Source organism: Elaeis guineensis, chromosome 9, assembly GCF_000442705.2.
Source record: "Elaeis guineensis isolate ETL-2024a chromosome 9, EG11, whole genome shotgun sequence".
Classification (NCBI taxonomy): domain Eukaryota; kingdom Viridiplantae; phylum Streptophyta; class Magnoliopsida; order Arecales; family Arecaceae; genus Elaeis; species Elaeis guineensis.
In genome coordinates this window covers 94,405,935-94,427,698 of record NC_026001.2, presented here as the reverse complement: position 1 = coordinate 94,427,698, position 21,764 = coordinate 94,405,935, and the positions used below count along the sequence as shown (strand labels likewise).

The following is a 21,764-nucleotide window of genomic DNA, read 5'->3' as shown; positions in this document are numbered from 1 at the left end:
GGACTGTAGGATGTGGCTGCAGCAGCTCCAAGGTTCCAATTAGACAGTGGGGTGGGGGTGGGTGGGATGCCTAATTAGTATTGCAAATTGAAAAGAAAAGGGCCAAGGCTCTGGGGGGTGAGATTTCGTGGGAGATTGGGAGTGGGACGGATTGAACGGTGGGCGGTGGCATTTTAGATAAATTTTAATTAAAATATTAAGAAAAATAGATGGAGGCTTAATAAAAAGTTAGTCATATGATTGATTTTAATATTAATTTTTTTAAATATTTAATAATTTATATAATTATGTCTTTTTTTTTAAATAAATAGGTCGGTCTGCGGGCTAAATGGGCCTGCCCTTTATGGATCGAGCCATAAATAGGTTGGGCTAAAAAATCTTTTTGTTAAATGGGCTGTTAAAATACTAGCTTAGTTCTACTATTTTAAGGGCATAAACGGGTCGGCCCACTGGCCATGGCTCATTTTGATGGCTCTACTACAATCTGAATGGAGCTGGAGTGATTAAAACGAGTAGACGGTTGGGAAACCTAGCTTGTCTAATCCTATCCTATACAATTTTAATATTCATGGAAGATGGGTATTTAGTCAATACTATAAACTGTGCCTCCGCTATTAAAGTATAAAGTGAGAGAAAACAAAAAGACCCTATTTGGCTACCTATCTCTTCTCTCTCGTTGCGTCAATATAGATTTAAAGAAAAATGGAGTTGCCTGATGATAGTAATCAGTAAATACTGGGCCTCGTGAACCTCTAATAATAATTAGCATTCTTTCATAGTAACTGTAATTGCACTCTCCCTGGTATCGTTAGATGGCTGGATATATATATCGACGACGAATTAACAACTACTCGGCCTCGATGGTGGTCACGACATGCAAAAGGAGTGGGAATATTGAGTGCGGTAGGTAAGCTAAGCTTAAAAGTCTTAGCTTTTATAGTCTTTTTTTCTCTTTTGATCTCACCCGAGCCAATGCAAATCATTAAATTGTGCAGGCGAGAGATTTAAATTATTCAAATGGTTTACATCAGAAGATAGTTTTCAGATTCGAAAAGTCGGATGACCTTTTTTTCTCGGTAACACAGGGAAAAAGAAAGCAGATGCATAAAGGAACATCAAGGTGGTCTAAAGTAAAGAGTACCTCTAGTTCTAGTATCAACTTTTAATAAGAAGGCAAATGTCTAAATACATGAACTACTATAAAGATCCGGAATGAAGAAATAAAGTGGTGGAGGCCACGAAGCATTTGCTGAGTCATCATAAACAAAGGGGATTATCGCTTGATCCACGAAAGTTGGGTGATTGTAATATTCGCGACTTTAATATTTCGAGACCCATCATCTCATGTAATTGAGCCTGGCCTATCCAATCAATTCGTTGGGCCAGAATAAGCCCAATCACATAATACTGGGGTAAGCTGGCCCAGGAGCCCAAGCCTTGGCCGAGGCTTTTAAATAGACGACCTTCCGGCCCAGCCCAGTCCCCGCCCGGCCGTCGCAACCCCCACTAATGGCCATGGCAGGAGCAGCTCTCCAGCGGAGGATGGGTTAGGGTTCGACATGGCGCTCGCCAAGGCCAAGGAGATCGCTTCCTCCGCCCCGGTCGTCGTCTTCAGGTGCAGTTCCCCTCTCCCACTTTTCCTTCTTTCCTCGGAATTCGATCGTTTCCTTCTGCCCCCGCTGAATTCCGAATTCTTTTCCCTATTTTTTTCTGGTTTTCTTTTCGAGCTCATTGTTTTGATTATCTGGTGATCGGTGCTCGGTCTGATGGCGGGTGGGGGAATTTGGTAATGGGTTTTTGGGATTGGAAATTAGGGTTTATGCGTCAAAATGTAGCCGACAGAGGGGCCTGGAGGGGAAGGAGCTGCGAGGTCGGGAATTCGGTAACTTTTTGAGGGAAGGCGTGAATTTTTGGATTTTTGAGCGAAGACTGCCGTGGATGGGTAGTGTGTATGCGAACAATTTGTTCTTATTTGTTAAATTGAGAAGGAGGATACAGGATTTTGTTTAGTTGACGGAATGACAAAGTTTGGGGAGTTGGAACCCTTGCCTTTTATCGAGAGCCTATGAGTTCGAATCTATCTTGAAGAATAAAGGGAAGGAAGCACCACAAAAGTATGTCTATTAATTGAAACTGCTGTGTGCAAGGACTTTGGAGTTGCCTGTAACTTGTGTTTTTTTGTACTGGAAAAAGATGCATTTCTATTCGATTGACTGTTAATGGCTTCTTTGGTGGATGAGATTCCGAAGCTTAGTCAATGAATGCTAGAGATTTTAAAAGTTCTGTAGGGCCTGCTCTTTTAATGGCTTCTTTCGTAGATAAATTTTTTCCAAACCTTAGCATCAGCGAAAAGTTAGAGATGTTAAAACTTCTATAGGCTTCCCCTTTTTTCGTATAAAAAAATATTAGAAACGAGGCAAGCCGGTTTCTTGTGTCATTTTCCAAGTTTCTACAACCTTTGTGTAGGTACATGTGTCACTGTAACATTTACTCCATGACTTGTAGTCAAAGGAAGAAAAAACTTGAATGTGTTGAAGGGCTTGACATGAGAGTGTCCATTCGAAGTCAATTTTTTTTTTTAAAAAAAAAAGTGATGGGAAAAGATTTCTATGCATTTTTTTAGGAGCAAAAGCTTATAAAGAACATTTTGCTACCTTTTTTTTGAGATTATCCTGTATTAGAAGCCTCTTCAACAGCCACCATTTTCATGAAAGTAAAAGTGACACTTGCTGTATTCTCATTCTAATTTTCTTTTCAAAAACCTTGTTCTAGAAAGCTTCATGATCTAGAATCAAAAGCACTGCTGTTATTCAAAGATATCATCATAACTCCAAACCAAGGGGCTAACACTAGACTAAAGGAACTATATCATTAGGTTGTAAACTGTAAATCAAATGTACTTATCAAACAAGTTCTGATCAAAAGTTTAGAAAAGGTTGGAAGTGAGTTAGTTAGCTACTTGACTTTGAACATGGTTCAAGAAGCATTTAGATGATCATACCACATATAGGTTTCATCTTTGGTCAAAGGAGGACATTACTCAGAACTTGGTGTTAAGCAAGGCTTGTATTTTTGTTGCTTGCATGGAATCTGGGATGCAAAATTATGTAATGTTAGCATTACTTGTTCGCTAGCTCCCTTGTATGAGCCTTAGTCCTGTACATTTTGTTGAATTTTAGTGCCATATATCTTCATTATTTTTGTGACCAACTATACAATTTTCAAATCAACACAATAAGATCTTTGATATAAATTGTTGAAGGATAATTATAATTTAATTAAGTGTTTGATACTCAAATTTAGCAAGATATTATTTTTATTATCCAACTAACCTTCTTCTGTTTATATGGGTTCATATTTATGGATCAGGGTATGATACCACGATCGACTCTTTACCTTATGTCAACCCTTAGCTAATCGATACCCAGGAATCGACTCTTTACCTAATGTCAACCCTTGGCTAATTGATACCCAATTCCTGGTCATGCTAGCTTATGGCAATAAATGTGTTTGTCATGCAGCCTATAAAGAAGAGTTAATGACGAAGTTGACTTACGTGATTCAAAGGAGGATTTCTTCACGGACAGATTTATTCCTTTTGATAGTAAAAAATGTGAAATCATGCTTGGCCTTTATTGCAGAGTTAGTTTTTAAAGGCCAAATTAGATTAAATAAATTTAGACAAAATGGGGTAGACTACCTAATTGATGAAATTGAGATATAAGCTTGAAATTTAGCAAGGGCCCACATATGTAGGTTAATTTTTTATAAAATAGGTAAAAAATTTGTCGATGATTGCCTAATATGGTTAGTCACAAAGCTAACTTGCTCTCAAACATCTTGAACATGTTATATCTAATTATATATATATATATATAAAACTAGTTTAAAAATCTTGACTTTTGATTACGTAGTATTTGAATATCATGGTGATGATGCACTTAAGCAAGGTAATTGTCTGGGCCAAGGTTTTAAGTTCCAGCGGGATGGGTGGTGTTTTGGTTGTCCCATCTTGTTAAAAGGAAAAAGTAAAAATGAAACAAGATCGGGATGGGGTTGGGACTCCGAAACCCATCTATGTGGGGGAGAGAAATAGAAAGAAGAAAGAAAGAAATGAATTTATCTATATTCTTTTATAGATTGGAACATGGCTTGAAAATCTGTTATCCATATTCTTTTGCATTACTAGTTTCTTGGATAAGTTGTTAAATATATCTATATTTTTTATAATACCCTTTATTATATAATTATTATTGTATATAATAACATAGTATAATATATTATATTTTTTGTATGTTATAAGGTACAATATTATATAATATATATTGATAATATAGATAATATGTGTTATATATAATATAGGATAAAAAAGTAAAAAATCCTCTGCATTTTATCCTGTTTTGGAAATACCCCCTATTTCTTTAATTTCAGCAATGTCAATCCTAAATTTGTCAAATTATATCAATGTACCGCACCGACCCCCCAAATTGGATCCGAGCTCATTGTCGGTGCCTATGTAGCAGGTTAAGGAGTGTCTTGATTTGACGTGGCAAGTTAAGAGCCATAGGGGTGCTGACGTGGATGGACATCAGGTGAGAAAATACCCTCTACATGCATGTGAGCTGCACATCCTTTCCATTTTGTTCTCACTTTTGTATTCCTTTACTTTCTTCCCTTCTCTTGGAGAGCGATTGAGGAAGCTATCCTCCCTCTCTCCTAGATTGTCTGTTCTTTCGTCCCAGATCTATGATCTTGGATAAATCCACGACGATTGGGCTCCCAGATCTCCTACAAGTCCTCTCTTCTTTCTTCCCCCTTTTGTGATCTCTCTTTTTGTTTTCGCCATCTTTTGAAGGTTCGGCATGGGGATATCCGGTGACCCTAAAGACGAGCTAGAGTCATTCTCCTCTATTTCAGCTCTCTCCTACCTCGTTTGGGGGTAGCGAGGGCTCTGGCCTTGACGGCTTTCAAAGCCCCCTTCTTCAAATCTTATAAAAATCGAGCCTTTTCTTTTTTCATTTTTCCTACGATCGGGAAGAGATGTCGGCTTTGGCTTGCATAGATGCTGCAGGCCCCCCTCTTGGCTACAGCTTCACCTAGGATGGCTCTCTTCTTGCATTGGGATCATTTCTCGACAGTGCTCTGATGGCCATGATGGTGGATCTCGAACACCTCTCCCCTTGGTCCCCCAATCTCTCTGCCACCCTTTACAAGATCGATGGCTAAGGTGCCCCCTACTTCGTGAACGTCACCAACAACATCGCCGTCCGACCATACATCCCCGCCACCCTCCCCCACCAGGAGATCGATCTGATGAAGGTCATTTGGAAGGCCTCCGACCCAAAATCTGTTGGCAGCCTCGGTCTCCAACTCCCCCTCATCGTCTGCCTCCCTGACATCCTCCGCCATCGCTTCGCGTCCCTGCACTTCGCCTTCGACTTCGCCATCCGGTCCTTCGATTATGGCGCCCACTATTAGGGTGTCTACCTAATCAAGTGCAACCAAGATCGGCCCATCATGGAGGATGTTGTCAAGTTCGGCACCCCCTTCCGCTTTGGCCTTGAGGCTGGATCCAAGTTGGAGCTCCTCGTCATAAGCTGCCTTGCACAGGGCAACCTCGAGGCATTCCTTATCTGTAATGGCTACAAGGATGGACAGTACATTGCTCCTCGTCCGGACCCTGGATCTAAATGCGGTGATGGTATTGGAGGAGGAACTCGACATAGTTGTGAGGACCGATTGGAGGGTCGGAATTTAGTCGGTGATCGGCCTCTTGGCAAAGCTTCGAACTTTCGCACTCTGGCCACTTTGGGTCGACCTTCAGCGAGAAAGGCAAGTTTAGCCTGATGATGGCCCAGATCCTCTTGGTGGCCCGAAAGCTCCAGTGACTCGAGATGCTCGATTGCTTCTAGCTCATCTACTTCCACATTGGATCGCAGATCCCATCCACCACCCTCCTAGTAGATGACGTCGGCGAGGCTACTCATATCTACTGCGAGCTGGTGCGGCTGGGGGCAGTGATGCGTATGATCGATGTGGGGAGTGGCCTTGGCATCGACTATGACGGCTCCCACTCTAGCGGCTCGCACATGTCCGTTGGATACAGCCTTGATGAGTATGCTAACATTGTACTTCAGGCGGTCCAATATGCATGCGATCGGAAGGGTGTGTACCACCCCATACTCTATAGTTAGAGCGGTCGCGCTTTGGTGCCCCACTACTTAGTCCTCGTCTTCGAGGCCATGTCATCCACCACCATGGTCGTGGGCGACCTGACCGCCATCCTTGGGGTTGGGGAGGGAGCAAAAGAAAAAGTTTTGATAGGGATGACCATGTGTAGCTCATGTGTGTGTAGGGGGTATTTTCGCATTTGACGTCCATCCACGTTAGTGCCACTATGGCTTTTAACTTACCACGCCGGATAAAGACACTCCTTTACTTGCCAGGTAAGCGCCGATGGCGAGCTCGGACCTAACTTGGGAGGTTGGTGGGGTGCATTGCAACAACTTGACAAATATAAGATTGACATTACTGAAATTGAAGATGTAGAGGATATTTGCAAAATGGGATAAAATGCAGAGGATTTTTAACTTTTTGTCCTATAATATATTATAATATAATATAGTATATAATATTAACATATATTAAAATAATACATTATTACACTATATTATGTTTTATGTTAATAATATTAATATTATATTATAACAATAAAATAATATATTATATTATAACATTATATTAAAATAATAAAATCTTATTGTCCAATAATAATATTATATTTTATTATATATAAGATAGTATTATATATTATTATATTATTATAGGGTTAGGGGTATATTAGGACTGAAATAAAAAGATTATTTTTTCAGTTGATAGAAAAACGACTTATCCACCTAGGTGGGTAAGATTTTCTCTCCATTTCATGGATAAATGCTATCTATGAAAAAATAATTTATCCATCTAGAGAAGTATGAGAACATGGATAAGTTGGTCAATGGAAAAGTTGACAAACTTTTCCATGATATTTACCCCCCAAAGAACAGGCCCAAAAGGGAAAAAATGAAGGAAAGAAGAAGAAGAAAAAGGGAAGAAAGAAAAAGGGAGAAGAAAAAGAAAAAAAAGAAAGAAGGAAGAAAGGTGAGAGAAAGAAGAAGAAAAAGGAAAAAGAAAATGAAGGAAGGGATAAGAGGGGGAAAAAAAAAGGAATGGAGAGAAAGGAAGATAGAAGAAAAAGAAAGGAAGGAAATAAAGAAGAGAATGGAAGAAAGAAAAAATGGACAGAAGAAGAGGAGAGCGGTGGAGGATATCTATTGGGTTTCATGAACAGGATTGTAGATGGGGTGGGACAACGGGGCGTCCTTTTCCATATAGAAACTAAGACACTCCCATCCAATAAGATTTAAAACCTTGGTCTCAACAACCATGTTTCAACATGGTCAACTTTGTTATGTGCTTTAATCATTAAGCACTTGGATTTATTAAAATTGTCACGCTGCACTTCTACTCCTATGATATTTAAAGAATAGGGAAGCCCAAAATCCTAGTTGAAGGTGAAAAAGAACAAGTAAGCTCAATGATTTATTGAGGAACATGGTGACTTCTTTCCTATTTCATCATTTTCATATTTGCAGTTTCTCGTGAGTAGGGCTGCCAGTGGGCTAGGTTGGATTGGAATTTGCACACCGTAGATCTGATCCGATCAAAAGACTGAATCCAAGCCTAATTCATTTCCATTTGGATAAGATATGATCAGGTTTATGATTTATTTATTGATTTATCGAGTTTGTTGGGTCAAACAGGAAAGAAGTAATCCAATCACTGACCTTAGGAAACATGCATAAGCAAGCTACTTATATTATAAACATGTCGTGTAAGAAAAATAACAATTAAACAATGTGTAAACATTAATACCTTATCAAAATCCACTTCATATAAGATTTCACTGATGACATAAATTTTAAAATCCAAAAAAATCTATGGGTGGATTAAAGCAGGTTGGATAAATTAGAGAAGTGCAATTGGAATATTATGTGATTGTAGAATATCTGCCAAGTTGAAGGAAAGATTTTATAGGACAAGTTTACGACTAGCTATGCTTTATGGTATAGAATGTTGGGCAGTTAGAAAACAGCATGTGCATAAGATGAGTATAGCTGAAATGAAAATGTTAAGATGATACAAGAAAAGAGTGACTTAATATGAGAAAAGATAGAATAAAAATGACATCATTTGTAAAAGAGGTTTGGATAGCACGAAATAATGACAAATTGAGATAAGGACGACTTAAGATGGTCTGAACATTAATAATGTAGGCTAAGGAATGTATCAGTACAAAAGAGTGATTGAATAGATGCAGATGAAAAAAGGGACAGAGGTAGATAAAAAATCATATGGGATGAGGTATAAAGGACTTGATATCTCAACATCTCTTGGAAAGTAGGCCTTAAACTGAGTGGAATGGAGGAAAAGGATTTATGTAGCCGAGCCAACTAGTTTGGAGTTAAGGCTTAGTTGAGTTGAGTTGAGCAGAGAAAAACCCTTGGGTGAATATATACATGAAATCTTCAACAATTCTAAAGGTTTTCATTCATTTAGTGCCAACTCATTGTCTTGACTGTTGATGTTGACTCTTTGTTTTGCATTAACATGTAATTCATCCTTTTACCTTCTTTGGCTCATGGATTTCTAATGCAGTTTCTGATGGTTGCAGCAAGACATATTGTGAATGTTGCAAGCAGGTTAAGCAGTTGCTAACACAATTAGGAGCAACTTATAAAGTGATTGAATTAGATGTTGAAAGTGAGTATGAGTACTCGATCAATTATATTCTGGAGATTGTCAGATTGTGCTTACTTCTTAATGGTGCAGAATGTTTTCAATATCTATATTCCTGCTTATGTGTAATATTCTTTATTGTTTTCCTGTGGAAGATCTTGTGAACACCAGTACATGATTTATCATGCAGTTTTGATTGATGTTTGTTTTACTTTTCTTGTGTGGGTGTGTTATACAGTGAATTTGTTATTAAGTACAAAAAGATACCTTTCTTCCTGGGGCAAGAGAACACATTATTTTTGATGATATTAAAGTGCAAGAGTGTATCTTTGATCAGATTTGGCAGAAATGGGATATGGTCCTGGTGATATTTGATTCTTTTAAGTGTTGCTTGAGATTATAATAAACTACAATGGGTAACTTCATTGTGGCACTGGCAGGTTTCTGCATGTGAGGTGATGAAGGATTTAAATGCACTGATGTGGCATGTGTTGACACATGCTGTGCTGTGTTGTAACAGAAAAATTATAATGAGGTTGTTTGGCTCAACTGAGCAGTACTGAGCCATGTTGATCCATGCCTGATAAGCACTGGTTGATATATGCCAGCAAACTTGGTACTTGGTGCCGACTTAGTGCAAGGTGCTGGCATAGGTCTGGAATGGAATGTCACAGCCAACACTTGAAACCACAGTGGTAATTGAACAGGATCTGCATGCATAGGAAATATTTTGGTTCCTCTTGGATGGTAGGATTCTCACTTTGCGAGTTTGCCTGGATTTGGATGCTTTAGAAAAATATGGAACAGTGTATATTACTGGTCTTGCCCCAATGGTATCTCATTTTGTTATACATTATGATTTTTAGATTGAATATTATAAATAAGCTGCAAAGTAGCATCACAACTTGTTGTCGCTTAATAAGACTTGATGCCTTTGTTGGACTTCAGTTAATCAGACTTGATGCCTTTGTACCGTAACCTGTGCCTATTAGTAATATTTAAGGTCATGAGATGGAATTCATTGTTACTGTAGGCTTTTTTTTTTAAAAACATAATTTGTTTGTGGGTTTATGATCACCTTCTATAAATGCTGTGAAACAATTTTATTCTCTTCTTCCAAATGATTAAATTGTATTAATTTATGTCCTACTACTTGCTGATCCCATCATAGTTATGTTCAAACTTCAAAGACTATTCTAGGTGGATAAAAAATTTTTTCCTGACTGGTTTACACTCATTCATGAAGGTGATGGAACTGCACTACAATCTGCACTAACAGAATGGACTGGACAAAGGACAGTTCCAAATGTTTTTATTGGTGGAAAACATCTTGGTGTTTGTGATGGTATGTTCCTCAGCCACCAATCTTTTTACAGATTATAAATGCCAAAGTGATATTTCATCCATGAATTATTATATTTCCACCCTTTTTTGATCAAAGCCTTCGATTATTTGCATGATAGAATTATTGTTCATTTGATGGAATGCTTCTCAGTTTTCACAATTTGACCACCCAGTATCCCATCATGTTGCATATTCAAACAAAAGGGATGTGTCAATGCACTTATGAGATTATTATTCGTAATAGGGGTTTTCTTCTTACATGAGGTTAACATGCATAAATTTTTGATATATGTTAGATTAGCAGGCACCTTTTTAAGATCATACTTAGCAAATAAAAATAATGCACATAGGTTATTACATAACATATAGAAAATTGTTACATGATGTAAAAAATTAACAATTTCTTTTTTGCCTTCTCCCTCCTTCAAGTCCTTCAAACAATTTTAGTAAATTTAGGACTCGTAGGAACTTTTTAGACCTTATGTAGCAAATAAAAATAAATGCACATGGGTTGTTACATAATGTATAGGAAATTACTATGTAGTTTAAAACAACATTTTTTTTCCCCTCCTGCTCCCCACCTCCAATTCTTTGTTAGAGCTAGTCCTTCACATTCCTCGTTACAGTCTTCATCTCAGTGTGTTTAGGTTTCCTTCATTTCTTCCTACCCTTCGATACAAATCTGTACCTCTGAAAGTTTGAAAGCATGGTTTTTAGTGTTTTGGTCTGTTTTAGCAATTTTTATTGGATCTAGAGAGTCACATGCCATACAAAGTAAATTCTATTGCTTGAGAGTTGAGACCTTTGACTGTATTGTTGTGGTGGTTTTGGTCTTGCTTAACCTGACACTTCCTTTTTTAATCTAACATGTTTTTTAAAAAGATACAACTGGGAAGGAAAATCATGTGGTACATCATTTTCTAATGTAATATATGATCACATAATTTAGTGAAAATGTGATAAACATGAATCTGTTTCTATGATAATATGACATTATCATAAAAATGATGGAATAGAAAAATAATGTGGTATATCATTTTGGAATATAATATATTATGATTTAATTATTATATAATAATTTAAGGAATAAAAATCTATTTATATAAAATTTACCCCCATCATAAATAAATGTATGTCAAAAATTTGTGGTTCTTCTTCTTCTTCTTCTTCTTCTTTTTTTTAAAAAAAACCTAACATAACCATTTCTTTTCAATTTTCTCAAAATTCACACAATCAGAACTTAATTCATGAGAAAAAAAAAATCCTGAAATTCAAATAAATGAAAATGACCAAAATATATTGTTTTGATTGAAATTTGTATTTAAACCTAGTTTTGATTCTGGACAAAGCAGAGACACTTTGGTTTTGGGTTTAGATTTCAACCAAAGTTTAGAACCCTATAGTTGTTACTCAGCTTCATGCTATCTTCATTTTGCAAGCCTTTGGTTTGACAAGTAATCTTGAATACTTCATTTTTCAGAGCTTCTACTATAAATTTCCTCTAGTGCATGCCATGGTCACTTGTTTACCCCATGTCCATGTTACTCTTCTGATAATTACAACTTAGTTTATATGTATGCGCCCTCTTAGTTGCCCATTGGTCTTAATTATCCATTAGAATCTGCCTAAAGTCTTGCAAGTTACAAAACTAGAGGACATGCTTTCCACCACACACCGACGTATGTTGACTCTATCGGGGATATGTAGATCAGACTATTTGTCTTGATATCTGATATTATTTGTCTAAGACAACAAAATTACAGTGAAAGAAACAACAAAGGAGGTGCATCTTTTGATTAAAAAGGATATATTATTTTCTTATTTATTGTTGAATTTCTTTTTGCAATATTACAAGCATTAAGGATTAAAAGGATGTAATCAATGGTTTTGGCATGGTCCACTGTCCACTAGAAGTAGTTTTAGCTATAAAGAATAGTTGTTTTGACCATAAGAGATGGTCATGCAAAAGTTACTTGGCTCATGTTTTGAACTATGAGTGGAAACATAACTCAAAAAAGTTGGGAAAAGGTAAAGATGAGAAAATATTAGTCAGATAAAACAACATGAACCAAAATGTAACCCAAAATAGTGGGGAAAAGGCAAACATAAGAAAATATTAGTGAAATAAAACAACATGAACCAAAGAGATAATTACACAAAAGTTACTTGGCTCATGTTTTGACTGGGCGGTAATGTAACCCAAAAGAAGTGGGAGAAAAGGAAGACAATAAAATATTGAGCAGACAAAACAACATGAACCAGAGATGGGTAAGGAAAAATACAACATTACCTTTTCAATTGTATTGCAACAGTAACCATAACAAACAAAAGTCTTTTAATTACATTTATGGGTTACATGCATTAAAAGGGTGCCATTACCTAAAGCTATTGTGTAATTTATTTTATATGTTTTGCTTTGGTCAGTCACCAATAAATGCTTCCATTCTTCCTATGTTTGCAGGTACAAAATCATTTATCACAAAGTTGTTCCAGGCCCTTGAAGATGGTTCAATTTCAATAGCCAATGCAAACTTGGATGTTATCAAGAAATTTGAGTTATCACTATCTCCCACAATAGACACCGTACAGATGACAGGTTCATCACCAAAGGAAGAAATTCATTCTTCTTCATCTTCTGAACCAGACAGTGATACTGAAGACAAAGAAATTAGTGATGATGATGATCGTAATCACAAACATCGCAGGCGGGAGGTTCGGCCGCATTCTTTTGACAATGATGTTCATGCACCACCTATAAGAAGGCCTAACCGAAAGCGAAACAAGCCTTTTGAAAATGGACAACAGTTTTTGGAAACTGATTTTCCATCTAGGTCAGAGAAACGCCGTGCTGGCTTGACGCCACAGACTCGGGCTCTTCCAGATTCAGGCCCACGTGCTAGAGCGAACCAATTTCGTTCTGATAGTGGTTCTCGTTTTGATTCATCTGCATCCGTAGGTCGTCCTTCTATAGGGAGGGGAAGAGGAAGGAATACTGTTTCTTGGAGTCAACATGATTCAAGATTCAACCAATACGACACTCTGGATTTTGCATCACAGATGGGTTCACAAGGACCACCTACACATTCTAGTCTCTATGTGGGGACAGGTTTACCAAGCGCTGCAAGTACACAAAATACATCTTGGGGTGCCTATGGCTTTATTCCTGGAATGAATAACAGAATTTTGGATACACTTCACCCCCTTGGTTTGCAAGGGACTCTTCAGCCCCCAATCAGCCCTCTACTAAATATTGGCATGCCACGTCAGCGCTGTAGAGACTTTGAGGAGCGGGGATTTTGCTTGAGAGGGGATATGTGCCCGATGGAACATGGTGTAAATCGAATTGTTGTTGAAGATGTCCAGGTGCATATCTATTTTTTTTTTTGCAATCCAACTTTTTGTATGCTAGCATGCCAATACTGCTTAGAATAGATACTTAGAAACATAAACTTTCATGCATATTTGTAACTGAACATGCTTTTAAGAAAATACACAAGGTAAATTAGAACTTCCAATCATCGGATTCTAATATACTGAATTTGATTTTGGACACTGTTTGATTCTGCAAATTACGTGGGCAGAACAATTCACACCTCTAAATTTAGTAAGTCCCTTTTGTTAGCATGATTTACAGAGTCAGTTGTTCCATTTGGGCCTTGCCTTGCTGTCTTGTTTCAGACTTTTAGTTGGGATTGTCATCCCTAGTGCCATTCTTATTGTGGTTTTATGGAAGTATTGATTCTTGATGCAGCCAAAAATCACTTGCCAAATGCTGACAAACTGTATGTGGGATTAAGTATTTCATACATGTGATAAACATGATTTTATCATGTACTATTTTGTATATCTTTCATAACTAATAGATTCTTTAACAATTTGCAGAGTCTGTCTCAATTCAATCTTCCTGTCTCAATTCCAACTTCACATGCGCTGGGAATTCAAGCTGGGGCAGGATCTTTACCTCCTGTTAGTGCATCTTCAAGCCTCTTGACGAGCAGTAAAGCTGCATCTACAAAAAATAACAAATCTGGAGTAACAGATGATGCATTGAAACTGAATAATGGAGTTTCATCTGCTTCAGGTGTTGCTGAAGCAGATGTATATGATCCTGATCAGCCTCTGTGGAACAATGAACATCCTGAAACATCAAGCGCACACTTGAGGCTTCCTACACCAAACAATGATGATGATGCTTTATGGGAAGCTGATTCTTCTGCTCACCAGGGTCTCAGGTTAATTGATGGCATTGAAAGTGAACACACTGGCAGAACCTTTGCAGCCAATAGTGGCTCTGTTTGGGGACGGATTGGGCCTGGGAATAAGGCAGAAACTGGAAGGAAGGCTAACAGTAATACAAATGCGACAGTTCATATTGGGAATGAAATGAAGATAGATCACGAGGACGCAATTGCTGATAGTCGTGCTGCTACTCAAGGAACACGTGCTGCTGTTAAGGAGATGGGTCCCAAAGCAACAGCTATTCAACCTTTACCAAGACTGCGTGCAGATTCTGGACGTAATGGTGGTAGAGCATCTCAGAAAGCATCTCGTACACTCTATGTAAATGGTATTCCTCAAAAGAGCAACAGAAGGGAGGCTCTTCTTTCACATTTCCAGAAGTTTGGTGAGGTTATTGACATTTATATTCCACTGAACAGTGAAAAGGCTTTTGTCCAGTTCTCTAAGAGGGAGGAGGCAGAAGCTGCACTGAAGGCGCCTGATGCTGTAATGGGTAACCGTTTTATAAAACTCTGGTGGGCCAACCGAGATACAATTTCTGATGAGGGAGATGGCAGTGTCCATAATAAGTCTATGCAATCTCCTGGTGTGGCGGTTCCTTCTGTTGCACCTCAGTTGTGCATTGGTGGCAGAGGTAAAGAAAATCTCCCATCTACAGCTCCAAAGGGAATTAGTGTGCTTGGAGCTGAAACATCTTTGCATGCTGGGGGACCTCCAAAAAATGTATCCGCAAATGGTCCAAAAGCAGCACCCCCTGTGCAAAAGAAGGTGGAGGGTTTGGAGCTTTTAAAAGAGGAACTTCGTAAAAAGCAGGAAATTTTGGACAAGAAGCGTGATGAATTCCGACGTCGATTAGATAAATTAGAGAAACAAGTAATCTCTTCTTCTGTTTATATATAACTATTTTTTAGATAGTATTGACAATTGTGTTGGAGGTATGCACTGTTTTCCCAGAATCAAGAGTGGGTTAGAATGTCAAAGATAACTTTTAGGAATCTGCAACATGAAAATGTCTGTTTCCTTAACTTCTTTTTTTCTTTAGTAGAATACTTTTCCTCTTAATATACAATCTTCTCGGAATTATTCTTCATGTCTTGGCTTTTTGATTTTAAAGGAAAGACTTGAAGATTTCTAAAATTACATGTAGTTGATTTGATTTTCCATTTTACTACTTAATTGGTTTTTGGCCTAAAAGAATTAAGATAAAAAGGATAACTTTTCAACAACAATATTTACCTTTAAGTTTGTGGATTTATATTTAGGGTATTCAGAACCTTTGATATTTTTACTGCAGGCAATTTCAAGTAAAAAGGGGGAAGTAGCTTTTGAACAGGCTGGTAAAATGTATAAAATGGACATGACTCATGAAGCAGACAGGAAAGCTGCAACCTCGACACCTACAAACATTAGTACAGCAGGGGTACATCAGGAAGCTGAAAAGACATTGGAAAAGAGAAATTCTGGAGAGATTCTTGTCCTATCCCCTTCAAAAGAAAATTCAACTACTCTGCAGCAATCTCCTAGGAATATTAAACAGACATGTTGTCTGCCAGCACCAGTGCTGGATAGATTTAAGCTGGATAATTCTCCTACTTCATTTAGAGTTGTCCCTCCTCTGCCTGTTGAGTTTGCAAATGTAAGATCTCTCTCTCTCTCTCTCTCTCTCTCATATACAAACACAGCATGCCTTACATTATGCTGGGAATACTATTTCAGCAACGGAAAATCTACCTTGTGCTTTCATGTGAAGACATCTGCATTAATTGATCTGGAAGATGGCCAACTGCTATATATAAGGATAAAAGATCACTTTTCTTTCTTCAGCTGATAGGTGCAAAATAAAGAGGGGATGAATTGTGAGGCTTTTAGGATATTTATCATACAATTTTTAAGATATTTTGGTAAACAGTTTTAGTAATTTTAGATTTGCAAATATAAATTGTTAGTACTTAATATCCACAGTGAATCTACAATTGTTTTCATTCTTTGATATAGAATATCGTCGAAAAAATTTTTTAAGTCCCACCCTCACCCAGATTTTGGCCAGCATTTCTCCCGTCTTAGTTCTAAAAAAAAAAAAAAAAGAACGATGCAGGAAAGAAGTATTGTGAATGCGTTATACTTTGTGTCTCTAGACTTTTTAAGAAACCTGCACTTTTTCTCAATAGACACACTATATTGTAAAATGAGATAGGTATTTGCCAAAAGATTCTATTTGTCAAAATTGTTGACCAAAATGACATATTCGATTTAGTGAACAAAACTTACTAAAAGATGCTATTTTAGAAGGGAAAAAATTGGAACATAGACAACTAAATGTAGTTTAATTTTGTTTGGAAATTTTTCTCCAATCCAGTGGTCCAATTGAATGTCTTTCCTACAACCTCTTCATTTATGAAATAGACTCAAGTATCTTTAAGATTTTAAAATTCAATAATAAAAATCAATTTAGATAAAATAAGAAAATCACCTAGATCTATTTATTTTTATAATTGTTATTTTATTTTATTTATAATTTTTCTTAAATGTGCATGGCACGTGCATCTGTGTGGGTATACATACATGCACACGTATTCATATATATATGTATGTATATATGCAAAGTTGCAAAAATGGGTAGGCGAGGATAGGTTGTGTGCCCTTTGTATGGCTTAGGTGGGCGCGTAGGTGCCTAGGTGGCTTCTTAGGGAGTGAATTTTGCAGGGTTTTATTATTTATACTTCTAATCATATGTACAAGCAAGCATGTCCATAAATTCTGTATTCCAAGGATTGTTGTGCCAATATTGGGGCTTGTGTTTGCCGATGGCACGGTTTGGTATGGTTTCATGCTGGGCTTGTACTGACACAACAGAGTTGGAGGAGGGCGGGGGAGAGGGACAACGAGAGAGAGAGAGATGGAGAAAGGGAGGAAGAGAGAGGGACCCCCTCCCTGTGCGGAGGGGCGGAGGAGGAGCTCCGCCTCCAATTCTCCTATTTCGGCAAGGTGTTTGCTGGTTTCACTTAAAATTTTTGAAAATAAAAAAGAGCCCCCTTGGGGATCCTTGTTTTGAATAAAACAGGAGAACCAGAGGCAAAGCCCCTCCTCTACCTTTTCGTGTAGCCCCTTGGTCCTCCACGGCCCTCTGTTGGCCTTTGCCAGCTTTCTGCCCCCTCTCTCTCTCTTCCTTTCTCTCCCTTCCCCTCCCTCTCTCCTCTCTTTTCCTCTCTTTGCTTCTCCTTACCCCCTCCATCGCCAATTTCTCATTTTGCTTGCTGGAATCGTCTCTGTCTGCTGCTAGTATGGCTCGGTATACCCCAAATTGGGAATTTCAAGATGGTTCCACCGTCCTAGCTATATACATTCGTTTATTTGGGATCATAGACCTTATTTTTCAAACTTAAAATGTCTAAAGATCAAAATCTACTAAGAGAAGTAATAGAATTGCTGCTAATACAGTATTTAGCAAGCTGTTGAACACATCTAGGTACGTAGTACCTAGCAAGAAGCTAGGAAGAGGCAAGCGGACTAGAGAGTGACAAGTAGAATAAAAGGGAAAGTTTCGGTAAAAAAACTAGAATAATGGCTAGATGAAGAAGAGATGTGCCAGTCACGATAACCACCATTGCCTCTTGTTACCGTTGGCTGACCTATTAGTGGTTATTGATCAGCCCACTGGATGTGCTAGGTTGGTGGTAGCACTTGCTATCCTCCCATGTGTGCCATACGAGGCTTAAACATATAAAGAAATTGGGAAAAAAAACATTAAAGAGGTAGGGTTGAAGTGTGCTTGGCCTAGGCAGCCCAGCCAAAAAAAGTGCCTAGGTGGTCACTTTTAACAGCACCATATGTATGAATCTATGTTTGTGTGCACGCACGCAATGTATGTTATATATACATGCATACATACTACATGCATGCACACATACATAGACACACACACACACACACACACAGAGTTAGGTTGGAATACTTTTGAGTTTTGAGAGCATTTAGCTGCACATGCTTCCTAGAGGAAAAGATCCTAGCAAAATGAAAATTCGCATTGTTGATCACAATCTTTATGATATATAAACCAAAAATCACAAATTTCTGAGATCGTTCTACTCATGCATCAAAGGAAAATGAAATTGACAATTTGAATATTATGATATTGTGTTTTACTTTGATCGATAGTTTAGAAACATCCAAATTATCTGAAGTTTTATCCTTATATGTTTATATTTAAGCCAAGATCAACGATTTGGAATTGCAAAATGAATAGTCTATGCTATGTTTTTGCTTGCTAGCTGTGTTGCTACCATTCTTTTTTCTCTAGCTAGATGCACCGGTAAGAGGGCTCCAAAATAAATATTGTTTAGTTTTTAGGTATTAAATGCTTCCAGAAGCATTCTAGCCTCTCTCTCTCTCTCTCTACATACATACATACATACCTATCCGGTCGACCTTACCCAAGTCTGCCCTTATATATATGTGTGTGTGCGTGTGCATGTGTTATGTGTATATATGGTAATGCTTATACCATTGAATTCCTCAGAGGACACTTATACCATTGAAATGGTTTATACCAGTTTAGACTACATTGTACCATATTGTACTATGTGGGTATAGGTGAACTTGAATCACATTGTATAATTGAATCATACTATCGATGATTGAAATTGTTAGAGAATTAGATCATTTGATTCATATGGAATTGGAACCTTTAAAATGATTCATTGTGATATATTATTCATGAATCACAATGCTTTCGATAACCATCATGGTCGTGAAGAACAGAAAGGATAATATACTGTGTTATGCTCTCATTTGTTATTGAAGCATGCAATGCTTTTGGTCATTGTTTCTGGACAATTTAAGATTATCACCCTCTATGTACGATCACTGTGATCCTAACATACGTACTTTTGTGAATGTTATTTTGACCTCTTATTGGTATGTTGTATGGATTTTTTGGTGGTGATGTGTTGGCATTGATGTAGACATTTGGTTTCTTCTGTGATTCACGAGCATTCTGCATGTCCAAATGTCCTGAATTCTGACAGTACGGCAATGAAAAGTTTACAAAATGCGTCTGTTTTTATCTGTCTGCCTTGCCAAAAATTCTTGTTCTTTGCCTGCTCCACCAATATGCATATTTTCTTTAAGCTTCTTGTTTACTAGTAATTGTGCCCTCAACTTATGTAGAGTCCGAAGAGACTGTTTCCTTACACCTTGGTCGGCATTGTTCCTGATAGAAATATCAATGTATTTAATATCTGAAGAAACTAAACATTCCAAGTTCTAATGCGAATCTCTTATTTCTGTGTTATTATTCTTGAGCTGTTAGTCCTCCCCTTCTACTCGAAAGGAAAAAAAGAAAAAATCTCTCTTATGTCTCTGATATCAAACAACATGCATAATGCATATTACAGGACATATACTTTTTGACATACTGTCATGGATGAAACATTTATTCTCTCTCATTTTTTTTCACTGCTTGCCTTCAGGTAGTAGTTTCTATAATATTTCATATCTTTCAAAATTTTCACGGAAAGAAAAAAAAAGGAATTTGTGCTGAGCTCAGCCCTGGTTATTTTCTACTAGTGATGCGATGTCTTTTTGTTCATTGCAGGTTGCTGCTTTGAAGGATCATTTTTCCTCATTTGGTGATCTCTCTTCTGTTGTGCTCGAAGAGCCGGAAGCTCATAGCGAGAATGCAGGCTTAAATCCATCTCATAATTGCTCTGCATGTGTAACTTTTACCACCCGTCATTCTGCCATGAGAGCATTTCTTACTGGTAAATGTTGGCAAGGCCACAGTTTGCAGTTCGTGTGGTTAACAGCCTCTCCCAATTCCAGCACTGATCGTAACATCCAAGAAACTTCAACTCCTCTGAGGGCTTTAGGTGCTGATGTCCAAGCTGATGTAGCAACATCTGCTGATGTCCAAGCTGATGTAGCACCATCTGGGTCATCTTCGTTGACTGCAGGAAAGTCAACATGCAATGCCATGTCTGAGGTAGCTGCTATTGGAAATGGAGTGTCGGTTATGGATACTGAAAGCACAAATTTTCCTCCTGTTAACATTCCCAAGGCTCTGGCACAGACCTCTGATTCCAATACCATACCATGTGAGGAGCATCCCCCAACACCTGACGTTTCCATGGTTGAAGATAACATCAACATCGGTTTTGCAAAGTGAGGTATGATTGATTTTGGCCACAAACTCTTTTTATCTATTGAACCAACAGGAAATTGCTTTTTTGTAGTCTTGTTTTGTTCTACATGTGATTATATTTACAAATAGCTAATAAATATCGAAGTGGTTGATTGTTTTTGTTTGGTGAAATGATTGTCTCCGGGCCATTCAGATTGAATGCCAGATTTGATAGAGGAATGACATCATTTTGTGATCAGTAAAACTGAAAAGCTCTTTAAGCAAGAAAAAGGATTAAAAACTGGCCACATATTATGTGGGATACTTGGTAAACACTGGGGATCTTTGCTGGCTGCAAATGGAATGGATTGAACTTCTTCCAAGTTGAAACGGATCTAAAATTAATCCAGTCTGACTTAACTGAAGTTATTTAGATTAGGCTTGGATTTGAAAAATGACCTGTTTCAGATATGGCTGAACTGGTGCATACCAATTCAAAACTAGTAAACAAGTTACGAATAATTTATGTTTTAATTATAATTATGCGTGTTTATCAATCAAATCCTATGTAGCATGTGTTCTCAATAATGTGTACATGTTGCTTATTGTTATTTTATTGCATAATTTATTTATGATATAACTAAGTAAATACTTTGTTTATGTTTATTATAATTTGTGTTTGATAATTTCACTCTATTTAACTAGAAAAGCACAATGGATTAAGGGTGGCAACGGGTGAGGTATTGGTTGGGTCGATCAATAGCCATACCTACCCCATCAAAAAAAAAAAACATGTGTACCCGCCCCATACCTGTCATGGATTGGGTCGAGCTCCAAGGATTGGTCAAGTTGGGTTGGGTATACCCGAATCAGTCTCCCCTTCTCTGTTTCCCATCTCCACTGCCGCTCCACCACTGCCCGCCGCCCCATCCAGCCATCCCCAAGCCCTACAAAATATCATGCTTCCATCAGGATTAAGCTCTTGAAACCTCAAGGGACCAACTTACACCGCCACAATTCATACAAAATCCCATATGCTCAAGAAAAAACCCCAATCGGAACCTAGAAACCCCTCCGATCCCCTCAGGTGCTCTCCTTCCCCACAGATCTCTGAAAAAAGAATGAAATGAAAAGAAAAAGAAGCAAAAAGGAAAAAAAGATCAATCTATGTGGGAAAAGGTCTTACCTTTTAATTTTTTCTGTCTTTTCTTTGTTTTGTTTGATTTTTCGTATGTTTTTCTCTGGTATTTTCTCTATTTTTTCAGGTCTCAGGAGTCTCAGTTGG

At 37.8% G+C, this 21,764-nt stretch overlaps 1 protein-coding gene across 2 annotated transcripts in view; it reads left to right on the top strand.

The window, feature by feature from the left end:
* Nucleotides 1-1,484: 1,484 nt before the first annotated feature.
* Nucleotides 1,485-21,764, top strand: part of LOC105051046 (zinc finger CCCH domain-containing protein 27) — a 28,907-nt gene continuing 8,627 nt past the window's right edge. Inside the window, exons 1-7 of one of the 2 annotated variants that reach the window (XM_010931309.3) lie at nt 1,488-1,615; nt 8,714-8,802; nt 10,025-10,123; nt 12,584-13,485; nt 14,005-15,234; nt 15,656-15,997; nt 19,955-20,525. In XM_010931309.3, the coding sequence (XP_010929611.1) occupies nt 1,560-1,615; nt 8,714-8,802; nt 10,025-10,123; nt 12,584-13,485; nt 14,005-15,234; nt 15,656-15,997; nt 19,955-20,524 (3,288 nt within the window). In that variant the 5' untranslated portion in view covers nt 1,488-1,559 and the 3' untranslated portion in view covers nt 20,525. Of the gene's footprint in view, nt 1,616-8,713; nt 8,803-10,024; nt 10,124-12,583; nt 13,486-14,004; nt 15,235-15,655; nt 15,998-19,954; nt 20,526-21,764 lie in introns of both variants that reach the window. The other variant, XM_073243971.1, reaches the window with a different exon arrangement.